General features: G+C 43.7%; 2 protein-coding genes across 2 annotated transcripts; one reads left to right on the top strand and one right to left on the bottom strand.

The window, feature by feature from the left end:
- Positions 1-720: 720 nt before the first annotated feature.
- LOC115730920 (cation/calcium exchanger 1) lies at positions 721-2,869 on the top strand. The gene has a single exon (XM_030661537.2). The coding sequence runs from the start codon at positions 899-901 to the stop codon at positions 2,678-2,680; it is 1,782 nt and encodes a 593-aa protein (XP_030517397.2). The 5' UTR covers positions 721-898; the 3' UTR covers positions 2,681-2,869.
- A 3,816-nt stretch (positions 2,870-6,685) lies between these two features.
- Positions 6,686-8,948, bottom strand: LOC115730928 (cation/calcium exchanger 2). Its single transcript, XM_030661546.2, has one exon. It carries the CDS (start codon positions 8,541-8,543, stop codon positions 6,822-6,824), a length of 1,722 nt encoding a protein of 573 aa, XP_030517406.1. The 5' UTR covers positions 8,544-8,948; the 3' UTR covers positions 6,686-6,821.
- Positions 8,949-13,991: the final 5,043 nt, after the last annotated feature.

The raw sequence follows: 13,991 nt of genomic DNA, 5'->3' as shown, positions 1-13,991 counted from the left end.
AGGTTAAATTAACACCAATGCAATAGCTTTAGAACTTTTCCGACACCTTTTCCTAAATTAGATCTCATCCTATGAAGATCTTGATACAGTGAGCTTTCAGCTTTTAGATGGAAACCTCCTCTCTTGGGCTCTCTATTTTCGTTTGTTTTCCCTCCATTCCATCTACTTAACCTCTCTTGCGCTCTCTTTTTTCCCTCCTTCGCTTTTCCTTGTCTTTGCTTTTCTTCTCTTTGCTTGCTGCCAGGAAGTTTCCCGGTGGAGAAGTGTACTTTTGGAGCTTTGTAATCAATTTATAGAACTCAACTGAATGTTGCTACTCGAGATGAGAAGCCGAACAAAAAAAATAATAATAATAACGTGTAATTCATTAGGCTATACGACTACGCTACGATATGAGATATCTAAGTTAAAAAGATATATTGAAATGATCGTAACCCCACACCAACACCGGAGAATATAGGTACTGACCTGGCCCCTTTACGACAATGGCAAACAACGTGCTTTTGTGAGGGGGCGTCTCCTCCATCGACGTCAGTTCGGACGGGATCCGACACTGTTTACCAAAGTACAAGGCATGTTCTTGAACATTTCGACTTCACTTGTGCTGCTCAGCTAATGTGGCTCGAGTAAGTAGCTACTCAAGTCTGATTTCCCTTATATATATGTACTCTGTCTCTGTGTCCCCTTGCCTATTTCAAACGTTCGATATTTTGAATTACATGCACTTCGTTATATCCTCCCCACTATCATTTATCGGCCAGAGGACGCAAGCCCTTCTTCATTCCCCGCCATAAGTCCCTCGAAAATTCATGGACATGCGTCCACAACACCACCATCTCTGACCTGTGCAAGATCCAAAATACAAACCTCCCTCAACCTCTCACTCACCTGAAAGATCATGGCACTTCCAACAAGGCTTGCCACCACGTCTCGTCATCATCATCCCGGCAAGCTCTCAATCTTCCTCAACACATCCTTCCTCTTCCTCATCTCATTCTTCCTCGTGATCCAGTTTCGGTTCCACCTTGCACCCGATGGTGAAAGCCCTCCCGCAGCCTCTCGGCCTCGGCGGCTTCTCCGCGACTTAACCAGCGACGGCTGCGCGAGGATCCATGATTACGCAGATTATAAGGCCAAGTGTGTGTACGTCAAGTCCCATGATTCTTGCAGACACAAAGGGTACATCAACTATCTCCAAATCTTCTATTGTACCTGTGGGGAATTTCCACTTCTGGGTCATGTTCTGCTCTTGCTGTGGCTCGCCGTTTTGTTCTACCTATTGGGTAACACGGCGGCTTGTTACTTCTGTCCCTCCTTGGAGGGCTTATCGAGGATCTTGAAGCTGTCTCCGACAATAGCCGGAGTGACCCTTCTTTCCCTTGGTAATGGAGCGCCTGATGTTTTCGCCAGCATCGTGTCCTTCACGAGAACAGGGGACGGCGATGTCGGCCTAAACACTATCCTGGGCGGCGCATTCTTTGTGTCCAGTGTGGTTGTTGGGACAATCAGCATATTGATATGCCCTGATCATGAGATAACAGTCGACAAGCCAAGCTTTATCAGGGATGTCCTGTTCTTCGTCTTCTCACTCTCTTCTCTCCTTGTGATTATAGCCATTGGCAGAGTCGGCTTCTGGAGCTCCATCCTTTTTGTATCAATCTACCTTGTTTATGTCTGCACCGTCTGCTTCATGCAACTCTACTACCAAAAGCGAAGGAACAAGCACTTTTCGGCTTCAGTAATCTCGAATAGCAGTTCTGCGCAAAGCGATGATCTTGTAGAGATGGGCATACCGATGCTCGGTTACGTCGATGATGAGAAATCCGTTTTGGTGGAGAATGGTGGTCAGAGAGATGAGGACGAATTTTCATGTCATTTCTTGATTCCTGATTCACCCACTTGCAGCCACTTGACGAAGCTATTGCAAGTCCTGGAGCTGCCACTCCAATTGCCAAGAAAACTGACCATCCCGGTTGTCGACGAGGAGAGATGGTCCAAGCCTTATGCCATTATCTCGGTGACTTTGGCCCCGATTCTCTTGTCAGCACTGTGCAATTCGCAGAGGGACAATGTCAAATTCAGAAGCAGCACGGTCACTTATTTAGCTGCAGGACTGATCGGCCTTGTTCTCGGCAATCTGGCATTCGTGACCACCAAGAAGTCCAACCCGCCAAAGAAATGCCTCTTCCCGTGGCTAGCTGCAGGTTTCCTGATGAGCATCACCTGGACATACATAATCGCGGAAGAGCTGGTCTCTCTGTTGGTCTCGGTCGGGATCGTCTTCGGGGTAAGCCCTTCCATTCTAGGCCTGACCGTCCTGGCCTGGGGCAACTCGCTTGGAGACCTGATCGCGAACGTGGCCATGGCAATGAATGGCGGCGCCGACGGGGTCCAGATCGCGATTTCTGGGTGCTACGCGGGGCCGATGTTCAATACGCTGATGGGTCTAGGCTTGCCCTTGGTGTTTCAGTCATGGTCTGAGTACCCGGATTCTTACGAGATTCCTGGAGACAATTCTCTGTATGAGACACTGGGTTTTCTGATAAGTGGCTTGCTGTGGGCGCTTGTCGTGGTGCCAAGGAAGAATATGAGGTTGGATAGGTTTCTGGGTTGGGGCCTCTTGGCCATTTACTCGTGCTTTCTGTTTCTAAGGCTAGCTAAGATTCCCGGCCCGTTGTAACTATGATTGCTTCTTGTCTCATTTGAGTGTCCGCCATGAAGTTTGAGACACTTGAGCAATCAAAAGTTTGTAGAACACTGGATAATTTCTTGTAATCTGTACTGGTATAGTTTGTCAGCAATTATATCTATTAGGCACCTAGGAGAACTTCGGACGTATAATCATAAACCAATCGTAGAGGTTCGAGGCGCACTTTAATGTACAGCAGCTTCGTCATTTTTGAGAGCGCCCGCCATACATCATTCCTCCAAGAAATTGAGCATCTGTAATGGCAATGATGGTAAGATGGAAAGAGACTAGAAGGAAAAATTCAAAGTAAGGTCTGAAATGCCTTCGTTTTTCAAGTAAGGTATGGAAGTTTCTCATTGTCGCAAAAAAGAGTCTCAAGTGAACTTTGTTTCAAATGAATGCCCCAAGTAGCCAAAAATGTCTCAAATAAGTGCTTAACTTTCAAGGTGGTCAATGGCATTTCCGTCTTTTGCTTTTTTTTTTTTTTTCTATTTTTACTTTCCTTTTCACCGATAGTTGACATCCTACCATTGGCTATGCTTGGAGAGCAATCCTCCCGCAATCTGGCGAGGTTGCTAGGCTTGGCTTGGTAAGGGACGGCCTCGCCTCACCCAAGCATGATCATGCTTGGATGAGGGCTAACCTCGCTTGCGACCCTTGCTAGATCCGGGCAAGGCAACCCGCGCCCAAGCATGGCCAACAAGAGCCTGGGCGAAGCAACCGTTGCTCACGGTTGACCCTTGCCGACGAGGGTCCCTTGCCTAGCCCTCTCCGAACATCACCGGGGGCCAACCGCCGCCACTAGTAAAAAGGAAAGTAAAAATAAAATTATAAAAAAATAAAAGACAAAAATACTTTTAATCATACTGAAGGTCATGCTCTTATTGCAGATTGTCATTGTCATTTTAGGCTTTTATTTGAAATAATGTCCAATTCAGATTTTTATTTGAGATAATGTCCACTTCAAACCCTTATTGGACAAAACAAAGGCACTCAATGCCTTCATTTGAAATTTTCTCAAACTATAATATAAACATTTCTCTCATCAAAAGTATACTCTCCTTCGAATGACAAGAAAGTTTTTTTTTTTTTTTTTATCTTTTTTTGGGTCGGGAAAAAAAGATAGTTTGAGGGGTGAAAAAGTCGAAACTAAAGATGCCATTCACTACACAATTCTCTGCGCAACCACAATTTACAACTTACGCATCATATGCACCAAAGCTGCCCAAGATAACGCTGGTCCATTGCTCTGCCAAATTTGCATTTTAAACGACACAGTATAGTCATGTATGTATTAAATTGAAGTGAACTGTCACCCATTTTTGCACTTGTTTATCGGTGCAAGTGCCAACCACTATAAGGATTTGGCTCGTCGACCTGATCAAATTTGGATTGAGCACGTATACCATCTAGAGACACTTTTGTCATTCCACTGTATCCACATCTTGCAGCCGCCTCCTTTAATCACACTGATCTCGCGGAGTTAACACAAGATAAGCCTTTGAATATCTCTCTATCTCTCCTCGGGACAAGTCATTTTCCAAAAACTCTCACGGCCAAATCGGTCGTGATCCATTTCGATGGGCCCCCGCGGCGAGACATCATCGTCTAACTGAACCTAGTCAGGCGAGAATTTATGAAGAACAGAACAACCCCAGTAAATGATTCTCCCCGACCGACAGAACAGCGGTCGGTCCGCGGCTCACTGACCCAAATCCCAACTCGTGCTCATCTGATGACCTTTGGGCGACTGAATCCCTTCCCTTTCCCACCTCGTGAAGGGTTCTTCTGGTGGAGTTCCCACTCGGGTGCCGCAGCTTTTTTCATGTGACACGGAGAAAAGGGTTGTAAGAAGAGCTTTTGCAATCTCGTGCAGTGGCCACCCGGTGGAGTTCTCAACTAGTGTTCATCTAGATCCACCGATAGTGCGGCACGCCGTTAGGATCTTCTCCTTTAGTTTCGATAAGGAAAATCATTAATTGCATCCGGGTGCATATAAGACCGAATAGCGTGGTTCGCTTTCCGTCGGTCCGGTCATGTCTTGGGCAGTTTGGGGGACCGTTTACAGGGCGAAGCGATTCGGTTTTGGTGAATCACGTGGAATCACTTGACTGCTCAAAGTGTTATGATCCGAAACTATACACGGAAGGAGGAGAAAATTAAACCAAAAATCCAATTCAAAAACTATGATTTGTTGGTTTTTAGTAGGAAACATAATCGAGATATTCGAGGAAGAGGAGGAACGGGTGGCCCTTATCCCCAGAGGGAGGGATGCGAGAGGTAGGCAAAAGAGGCCACCTTTAATCAATCGAGTTGATCCAAAGTATCGTGCAGGTGGCCGAACTGATGTTTGGACCCCATCCTCTGCCCTTGAGAATATCAAGGACGAGGAGAGAAGAAAGCCAATCTCTTGTGAGCATCCATCGAGGTATTCCTCTCGGAGATAAAAAGGGTGTCGGAGAACAGAAGACTATCTTCACAGTGACGGCTCGAGACATAGACTAGGAGCCCAATACCAGCTTCATATTCAATTTTTTCCTTTGTTGTTTCGAGACCACATTTCAGCAACTTAAGAATAAGCTTTAATTAGCAAAGCGAAGCAGTACATCGACCCGCTTCGCAAGCCGATCGTTCTGTGTTAGTTCGTTCCGTCCATTTTGCATTATGCAGTTATGTCCGCTCAGTTGTCCGTGTCGGATTAGACGATTAATAAGGACAATTCAACAGACTGAGCCTAGACCGAGACGGGGCCATTAGCCAACTTGGAGAAATTGGAGTTTGTCGCGTCTGCATAGTTGCTCCATCACATCGTTGCGCCGATCCCCACTGCACAGCTCGCACGGACGGAAATTCAGGGGACCACCGAGAATGAAACGAGCCGACAACATGCGAATTGAATCGTGTGTCTTAAATGCACTGAATGGCCGAACTCTTCCGGGTAAGTCTGTCGATTTCCAGTGTAAACAAAGAAAAAAAAAACAAACAAATAAAGACTCCTGGTTATCTTAGTCATTCCAAGGAAATAACATCTCAACAGACCTCTAATTACCCTTTTCATAACCGGGCAAGACATACTCTAATTGTAAGAAAATCATGTGGCCATTGCAGACATTCAATGAGGAGAATGCCCGAGAGAAAAACTCCGCACGGTCGTCCTCGGCATATTGAACCAGTTTTAGTGTGTAGATTTCACATTCATTGTCATAATTGTGAAAACCTGAGATTCGTCTAGTCCAGCAACTGCCACAGAGCTAGAGGTCAGTCTTGGCCTAATAGATTTTTGAAATGGGACAGACTGCAACGGTCACAGGTTAACAGAGGTCAACCTTGGTCTAGTAACATGATCAAGCAAAAGATGGAAGCACGAAATCTCCGAACGAGACCTGACCAATTGGTCGACAAGAAAGCAGAAATCTTGGCAGCGAAGAAACAAAGAAACAGAAACCAAGTGTTGACAGATTGTTTCCAGGTAGCATGCAATGGATCGCTCCTCGCTGAAAGAACATGTCCAGCTTAGTACCTAATACAATCAGAAGATCGTAAATGCGTTAGTCATCAGTCCTCATCAAAAGAAAATGAAGTACATCAATATCATATATTATCACAAAAATCAATGGCATAAACAACAACTTCACAAAGACATCATTCTAGACAAAAATGCGCAGCTCTAAGCACTAGTAGATAGAAGACAGTGAAGCTGGAAGCCAATCAAATTCATTGTGTCCTTTAGCTGGAAAAGAAACAAAATTGCTGATTGCCAACTGAGTCACAATGCAAATAGAAACAATATTGAGACAGTAGAGTCCCTGTTATAAGTTTGTTTGCAAAACATCAGTGAAACAAAAATCACCGTACCGTACAGACAAAGTTTGCCATCATTTTAAATCCCGCAATTGCTTCTGAAGTGATTATCAAGATTGCAAGGGGATATAGGACATGGCACTGGATTCAGGCAGACATATTCATAGCTACATTAATGAACCATGCATTAGACACAAAAGATGGTCACTCTGTGTATTCACATATTTCTAAAAATACAGGCAAATTGCTTTCTACACATAACTACTTGGAACTCAATCTAGTAATGGGCTCAGGATTGAATGCACAAGAGTGGAAATAAAAAACAGTAGACTTAAAGAGTTACAACCGTTTGTATCACCCTAAGAGATAAACCAACTATATACACAATTAGCAGACCGCCACCAAGGACCCTGTCAAGCTTCATATCCCTTCTAGGCAGAACCACAAGTGCCCAAACCAACCCGGCCACCACAAAGCCCTGAGTTTCCAGAAGATGTGAATCTCTGGGGATGACAACAGATGCTGGATAATTATGCCAGGAAGCGCCAACGAGAGACAACCCCAAGCCAAATACCATGTTGAAGATAGGTCCAGCATAACATCCGGACAACGCAACCTGCATCCCCTCGGTTCCACCATTCACAGCCATTGTTGCATTGGTCATCAGATCTCCAAGTGAGTTGCCCCAAGCCAGGACAGTCAATCCTAATATAGAAGGGCTCACCCCGACTATATATCCAAGTGAAACAAGCAGACCCACCAATTCTTGTGCTATAATGTAACTCCAAGTTATGCTCATCACAAAGCCTCCAGCAAGCCAAGGGAACAGACAGTGCTTTGGTGGGTTTGATGACTTGGTAGTGCAAAATGCAACGACTCCCAGAGAAACTGCAATCAGAAATCCGACCCCATAGACTGCTAGCCTAGCATTGACAGAGGCATTTTCTTCTTGAAAGCTCCAAAGGGCAGTCAAGAGAACAGGAGCTAAAGTGACGGAAGCAACTGCATAAGGCTTGGACCATCTCTCTTCACTAGCAACAGGTATTGTCAATCTCCTAGGCAGATAAAGAGGGAACTCTAGAATAAGGAGCAACAGGCGACATAAACCCAATGGTTGACAGTCCAAAGAACTTCCAAGTTCCAATTTACACCCACCTTCTAGAGTTTCCTCGACACAAGCAAGTTGTTCTTTTCCCGAGCCATGTAAAATCAGGATCTTCAAATCATCACTTCCATTATTCAAAGACGAATTGCCGCCAATGTCAGAATTCTTCTGCCAGCGGGCATGAGAAACATAGACAATGACCACATACACGACATACGTCAACAGGAAACCCAATGCACCCCATAGATTGATCTCCCCGTTGATTAAGATCACGAGCAAGAATAATAGAACCAGCATAAGAAAGCAAACGTCCCTAACGAATGCAGACTTGTTCAGACGAGCGTGTCTTTTGTGCACAAGAAAGCTTATGATCCCCACGACGACGCAGGTCACAAAAGAAGTGCCCCCTAACACCGTGTTGAGCCCAACGCTCTGAGTCCCACTACCCGTGAAGGAGACGAGGCTAGCAAAGACATCCGGCGCACCGTTGCCGAGCGAAAGCAGAGTAACTCCGGCCATCGTCGGGGACAACTTTAAAAGCCTAGACAAGCTCTCAAGGGAGGAGCAAAAGTACTCAGAAGCCGTGTTCCCCAGTAAGTAAAACAGCACAACTAGCCACAGTATCAAGAAACTGTAACCCAGTACCGGCGAATCCGAGAGCGTACAGTAGAAAATGTACAGATAATTGATATAGCCCTGCGAGGAACATGGGTTCTTCGACTTCACATACCGGCACTTGGCCTCGTAGTCCTCTAAATTGTGCAAGGCCCTGCAAGCGTGCTGATCGCCATTGAGGTTGTTGAACACATGCCTGGCCTTCGGAACAGCCAGTTCCGAAGGAGAGCCCGACCACACGACCAACAAAATGCAAGCCAACAAGAGGCACGACACCTTCACAACAATCGGCGGACTCCTCTGTCCCCACCACACACAACTCCACCAATCCATGGCCAAAGAGAAAAATCACAAAAAAGGGAGCTCAGAACTCGAGCTAAACTCTCCGACCCACGAAGGACATCATCTCAAGCACGACATAAAGCGCGATTCCGCCGGGCAAAAGGAGCTCAAAATCAATGAAATCCGAAGAAGAAGGCCCATTGGACGAAACCTGGCCTTCGAGCGCGGTGTTCCTGGAGATTCGACGGCATTGGCACGTGATCCTCTCTCGAAGAGCGGATGGAGCAGGGAGGCACGAGCGACGGCGACGAGATCGAGTGCGAACTCTTCTCCGCTAAGCTTTGGAATCGGAGCGGGGGGCCATCGGCATTTTATATAATGTGCAAAGTAAAGCATACGATGGTGACGATGACCCCAGCACACTTGTCTCGTTCGTCGAGCCTGTGGTACTCCCTCCCCCACTGTACGTCCGGCCTTTTTCTTTTTTGTTTTAGAATACGAAAACCAGTTACGTGGTACATGCGCGTGGAAAATTTAGGGAAAGGAGTTACGTGGCAGTTAGTTGGGCGATCGTTCTTAATGATCAAGGGAGGCGTGGCCAATGAGCTGGCGTCACGTGTCCTTCTGACTGGGAGGGGCTTGGGCTTTCCCTCCTCGGATGAAGATCTAGCGATATCAATCAAAGGTAATTGCTGAAACGAGTGCTCTCATCAATGCTCGTTGAACCATCGATTAGGGAAAAAAATCACACTTGGATTAGTCTCGAGCCTAGTTTGTTTCTCGTTCTTTCATAAGATTGTTGAGGAAAAAAGCCAGTAAAAATAAAAAAATTATATTTACTGTGACATATGTGTTCTGAATTTTTTTTATTTTTGGCATTTAGAATTTCAAACTATGCCCACCGTAATGTATTTACCCTAAATTTTTTTCTTTGTGAAATCAAGAACCTCGAACTTGTACCCGTGTGACATATTTACCCTGTGACGGAATAGTCATCCGTTTGCCTTACATCGATTCCAAAGTGAGCCGGTTGCCATCCCGAAACTTGGAATTGAACTAGAAAGGTTGATTCCCAATTTGGGGAACCGAGAATCGGACCGCCGGTCCGATTTGTTTTGATTTTTTTGTTCTGCATAAATCATGTGAAATACCACTTCAAATAAAGTTGCTCGTGATGTCTTCATTGCCATATTTGCTTTGCTAGCATTGGTATGTGCTTGGCGTGTGAAATTACAGCTACATCGCGAGGCGCAGATTAAGATGCTTAAAAAAAATTAGAATAGACCACTATAACCGGAGAGGGACTGAGGACTTGTAAGAGACTGAGTAACGAATGTGGTGAGCGAGTGAGGATACGAGAAGAGAGATGAGCATCCTGAGCGGCGAGCGAGGCTACGAGAGCGAGAGAGAGGCATGAGACTTGAGTGAAGAAACTAAAAAAAAGGGCAAATGACAATTAGGTTTTGATGTCCCTACGTGAGCACGATCGACAGTGAACAGAATTAGGGTACTCTTATTAGGGTTTTGATCTCTCTTGTTTGTTTTCTTTAGTGGAAGTGTGAATTGGGTATGAGAGTGTCCACAACTGGTCAGTTATTAAGGTTTTTATTTTTCTAAAGATAATAATTTAAAAGTATATCAATCCATACCCGGGTGATCCAAGTGAGTGGGCTCACACCTGGAATCAGGAACTGGGCGAATATTCATCAATTTCAATTTTTAGGAAATAGGAACTGGACCGGTTTACGGCTCAATCTGGTCCTTTTTTTTCTCACCCCTAGTCGTTCATGTAGGCGGATTTTTAACGATGCTCATTGATAGAATTTTGGTGACGATTAAATGTGTCACACATGTATAAATTTGAAAGATTTCATGTCACGTAAAACAAAAGGTTTAGATATGGGAATTTTACATAAGTAATTGAGCGTGAGAGCCAAATGAATTGAAAGATTCATGTTTGGTTCGGGAAGGGGTTAATGAAGCTTTGAAACGAATGAAAAGATAATCCATTTTCATTAAGCGATTTATTAGATAAACGAAAACATATTATCTTGAATACTATTCGAAATTGAGAAGAACCACGTGGGGGCCATTGAATAGCTGGAAAATGCCCGGGTTCGTTTACGGAAAGTGTTTGGAGTTTCTGAGGATTTCTTTTTCTAATTCTTAATAAATTTAAATTTTTGAAAATAAAAATATTTACGAGAATTCTAATCAGGCGGAACACATAACAAGAGTTTCAATAATTAAAGAAAGACTGACTATACAACACATAAAACACATTATATTGGTAATAACGTAAAAAATAGTGGAATTTGATATTCTAGCAATATACTTGGTATGGCAGCACGAGTTAACGTATATTCCCGATTGTCGGATACAAACGCACCCTCTTGATGACAACTTCATTTTATATAGCTACGGCTTCATTTATTTCGCAAATTTTTTTTTTAAATACTTTCATAAAAATGATCTCATGTATCGTTTGAAATAATTAATCGATTAATTTTTTTTATTACCGACAATAATTTGTGTCTAAATATTTACGTAAACAATGACAATAATTTTCATTTATTCATTTTTGTTAGTGATATAAACAATCACTTTTTAGTCAATGTTTTTCAAATCACTTATTGTTGGCGAAACAAATGGAGCCTACAGGTGTCTCCTCCCCGACCCGAGGATCATTGTGAAAGCTCATTGACACTATTGGGTTATTACGGGTGTGTTTGGTTCAACATTTTCAAGGGGGTTTGAGCTTCTAAAGTGTTTGGTAAGTCTTTTTAAGGGGTATTGGGATTTGAATCGCCTAACATTGGGATTTCTATGACATGCGTGACATTACTCAAATCAGGCCGTCCAAATGAAAATGGATGGCCCGATTTGAACTACGTCATGTGTTAAAAGGAAGGGAAAAAAAATGTGGACGGGGAGTTTTTTTGGGATTTGAAAAATTTTGAATTCCAAACGTGGCTCAAATCAGTCTGTCCATTTTCATTTGGACAGTTTGATTTGAGTAATATCACGCATGTCATAGAAATCTCAATGTTAAACAATCCGGATCCGGGGTATTAGGCCAAATGCTAGTCTTGGGAACATTGAAAGCTCCATTAATAAAAATTATTGAACTATCCATTTTACCCTCAAAACATTAGTTGAAATTCATTTTTCTCCCTTTTTAAAAGTGAAACCCTAGATTGTTGCATTTCATCTTCTTCAGAATGATTGGTGAAGGACCGGCGAATGGTAGATTTGGCCAGCAATGGCCGCTTGGGGTGGCGCGAAACCCGGCGATGAGGCTTAGGGTCGCGTGACCCCAAGTGGCCTCGACCAATTGCCGTCGGCGCTGGATTTGGCTTGCCGGTGGTTTGAGACCATCACCGACTCGCGAAGGGTTTTGATTTTTTTCAAAATAAAAATATAACATATAAAAAAATGAAAAATGAAATGTGCAGGCAAAAGCGCTTTGCAATTTTTTTTTTTTTTTTCCCAAACACTACTTAACCCCAAGTTGCTTTTCAAATGATTTTTACCAAATGCCATTTGCATTTCTCCAAAACCACTTAGGCTAAAGATATTTTCATTTTCTCAATGACCATTTCCAAAGCCGAACCAAACTCACCGTACATGACAATCTATATTATCAAAAAACTCTTAGGCTTCGTTTGGTCGTCCGGATAAAACTCATGATAGAATATTTTTTTATTCTATCCTGTATCCGGTAATTATCCAAGACAGGACAAAGGGGGACATAGGGAGATAAAATAGTCCCGGGGTGAGATAGAGTCGGATAGGATTTTTCTTATCAATAGTTCAGGCTGCCCCCTCTTGCTACGCCCCATCCACCTCTCCGCCAAGCCTAGCTGCCTTTTCGGTGATGGGCCACCTCTTCGACGGCGCCCGGGGGTGGGGGGGGCGCAATTTTCTGGCAAGTATTTGAAGCCACAGACATCCAACCTTGAAAACGTCGGACAAGTGAAGTTAAAGAAGGTGAATTTATAGATGCGCTCAATAGTCAGCTGCAATTAGTGAGTACGCAGCTCCCCGTGTCCACAACCATTTTGCTCTTGGCAGTGTCATTCCCGATCCTGATTCCTGCACTGCCTTGCAAAACTAGCCCCGGCTTGGTACAAAGGACGATCGTTCAAGGGAGCATAGGCCACAAATCTGTTCCCGCTCTGGAGCTCCAGCTCTAAAGCGTTGACCCAAGTTCCACTGCTGTGCTGTGAAAAATGGGACTCCCACAACTCACAAGTGAAATTGCTGATCCTCAAGGTCACATGCTCCCAATCACCAACATGTTCGCCTATCTGGTACGATTTCTTCACTGCTGACTACCTCAAGTCAAAACTTTGATGTGTTATGCCCCTAACTTTTACTCATGCTCTCGCAGTGCTTTTTCCCATAACATCACCACACCCTTTTTCATCTTGAACTCGACCTATGATGTCTACCAGGTTAGTTTTTGATTTGCTATTGAGAGGCTATTGCTTCAAATGGCTCTACTTCGTAATTGAACAATTCAATCACATATTGGTCCCTACCTCTGCTGATGTACATGCTCATTGGAATCCCTGCAAACTTAATCCTGCTGCTTGTACTGACAGCCAGTGATGCAATTTTCCAGATTTACACTAAGAATGATCGAAGATTGAGTCGAACTGTTTCGATGATGAATTGTATATATGATGGGAGTTGAATTGCTCATGACCCTTTCAAGAGAACCTTCAAGCGCATCTATAAGTGCACGCCCATAAATTCACAATCCCTGGCAATTCAAGTATATTGATGACCACATCCTATCAAATAATGGATATAATAGGATATAAAGTTATCCGACTTTAAATCCGTAGTTCACTAAACGGAAGACATGATATGATCAAATCTCTCGATTTCTTATCCTATTATATCCAGTCATATTCCGATTAGAAATCCAGACGAGCAAACGCAGACATTTATCTCTCTTCTTCTCGGTTGGTTACCCAATCGGGTAAATTATGATCGATAATAATAGCCTTATGTTATTCTGTTGGAGGACGCACAATGGATAAAAGAGACAGTTAATGTTGGATTTATGAGTTTGTTTGCTTTTTTCGTCGAAAAAAATAAGCGATATTATTGAAAACTTGAAGAATTTTTTTAACAAAATACCCGACCATGGGACACCCAAACAAAGTAAATCCAAAGGAGTTTGGGGCGCCAGGCTACCTAAAAGGAGTGTAGAGAATTCATGCCATGAGCGCGAGCCTTAGCTACCCAATCAGTGGATATGCAAATCGGCCGTAATGGGCCAAGGTGATATTTTTGAAAGAGCCCATCAAGAATTCGGCTTCCTTCGAACCGGTCTGGACCGTCAAATCTGCATAGGAAAGAATCAAGCTCAGAAGAAACCTTACTTTAAATAAAACCTCCTTAGATTTGGACCTAAGTCACATTTCGTCATCTCATAATAAATTGCTGGTGCGACTACATCTGTCCGTACCTATCACCCCATCATTG

The sequence above is a fragment of the Rhodamnia argentea genome, chromosome 10 (assembly GCF_020921035.1).
Source record: "Rhodamnia argentea isolate NSW1041297 chromosome 10, ASM2092103v1, whole genome shotgun sequence".
Taxonomy (NCBI): Eukaryota; Viridiplantae; Streptophyta; class Magnoliopsida; order Myrtales; family Myrtaceae; genus Rhodamnia; species Rhodamnia argentea.
This window is presented reverse-complemented; position numbering and strand designations above follow the sequence as displayed.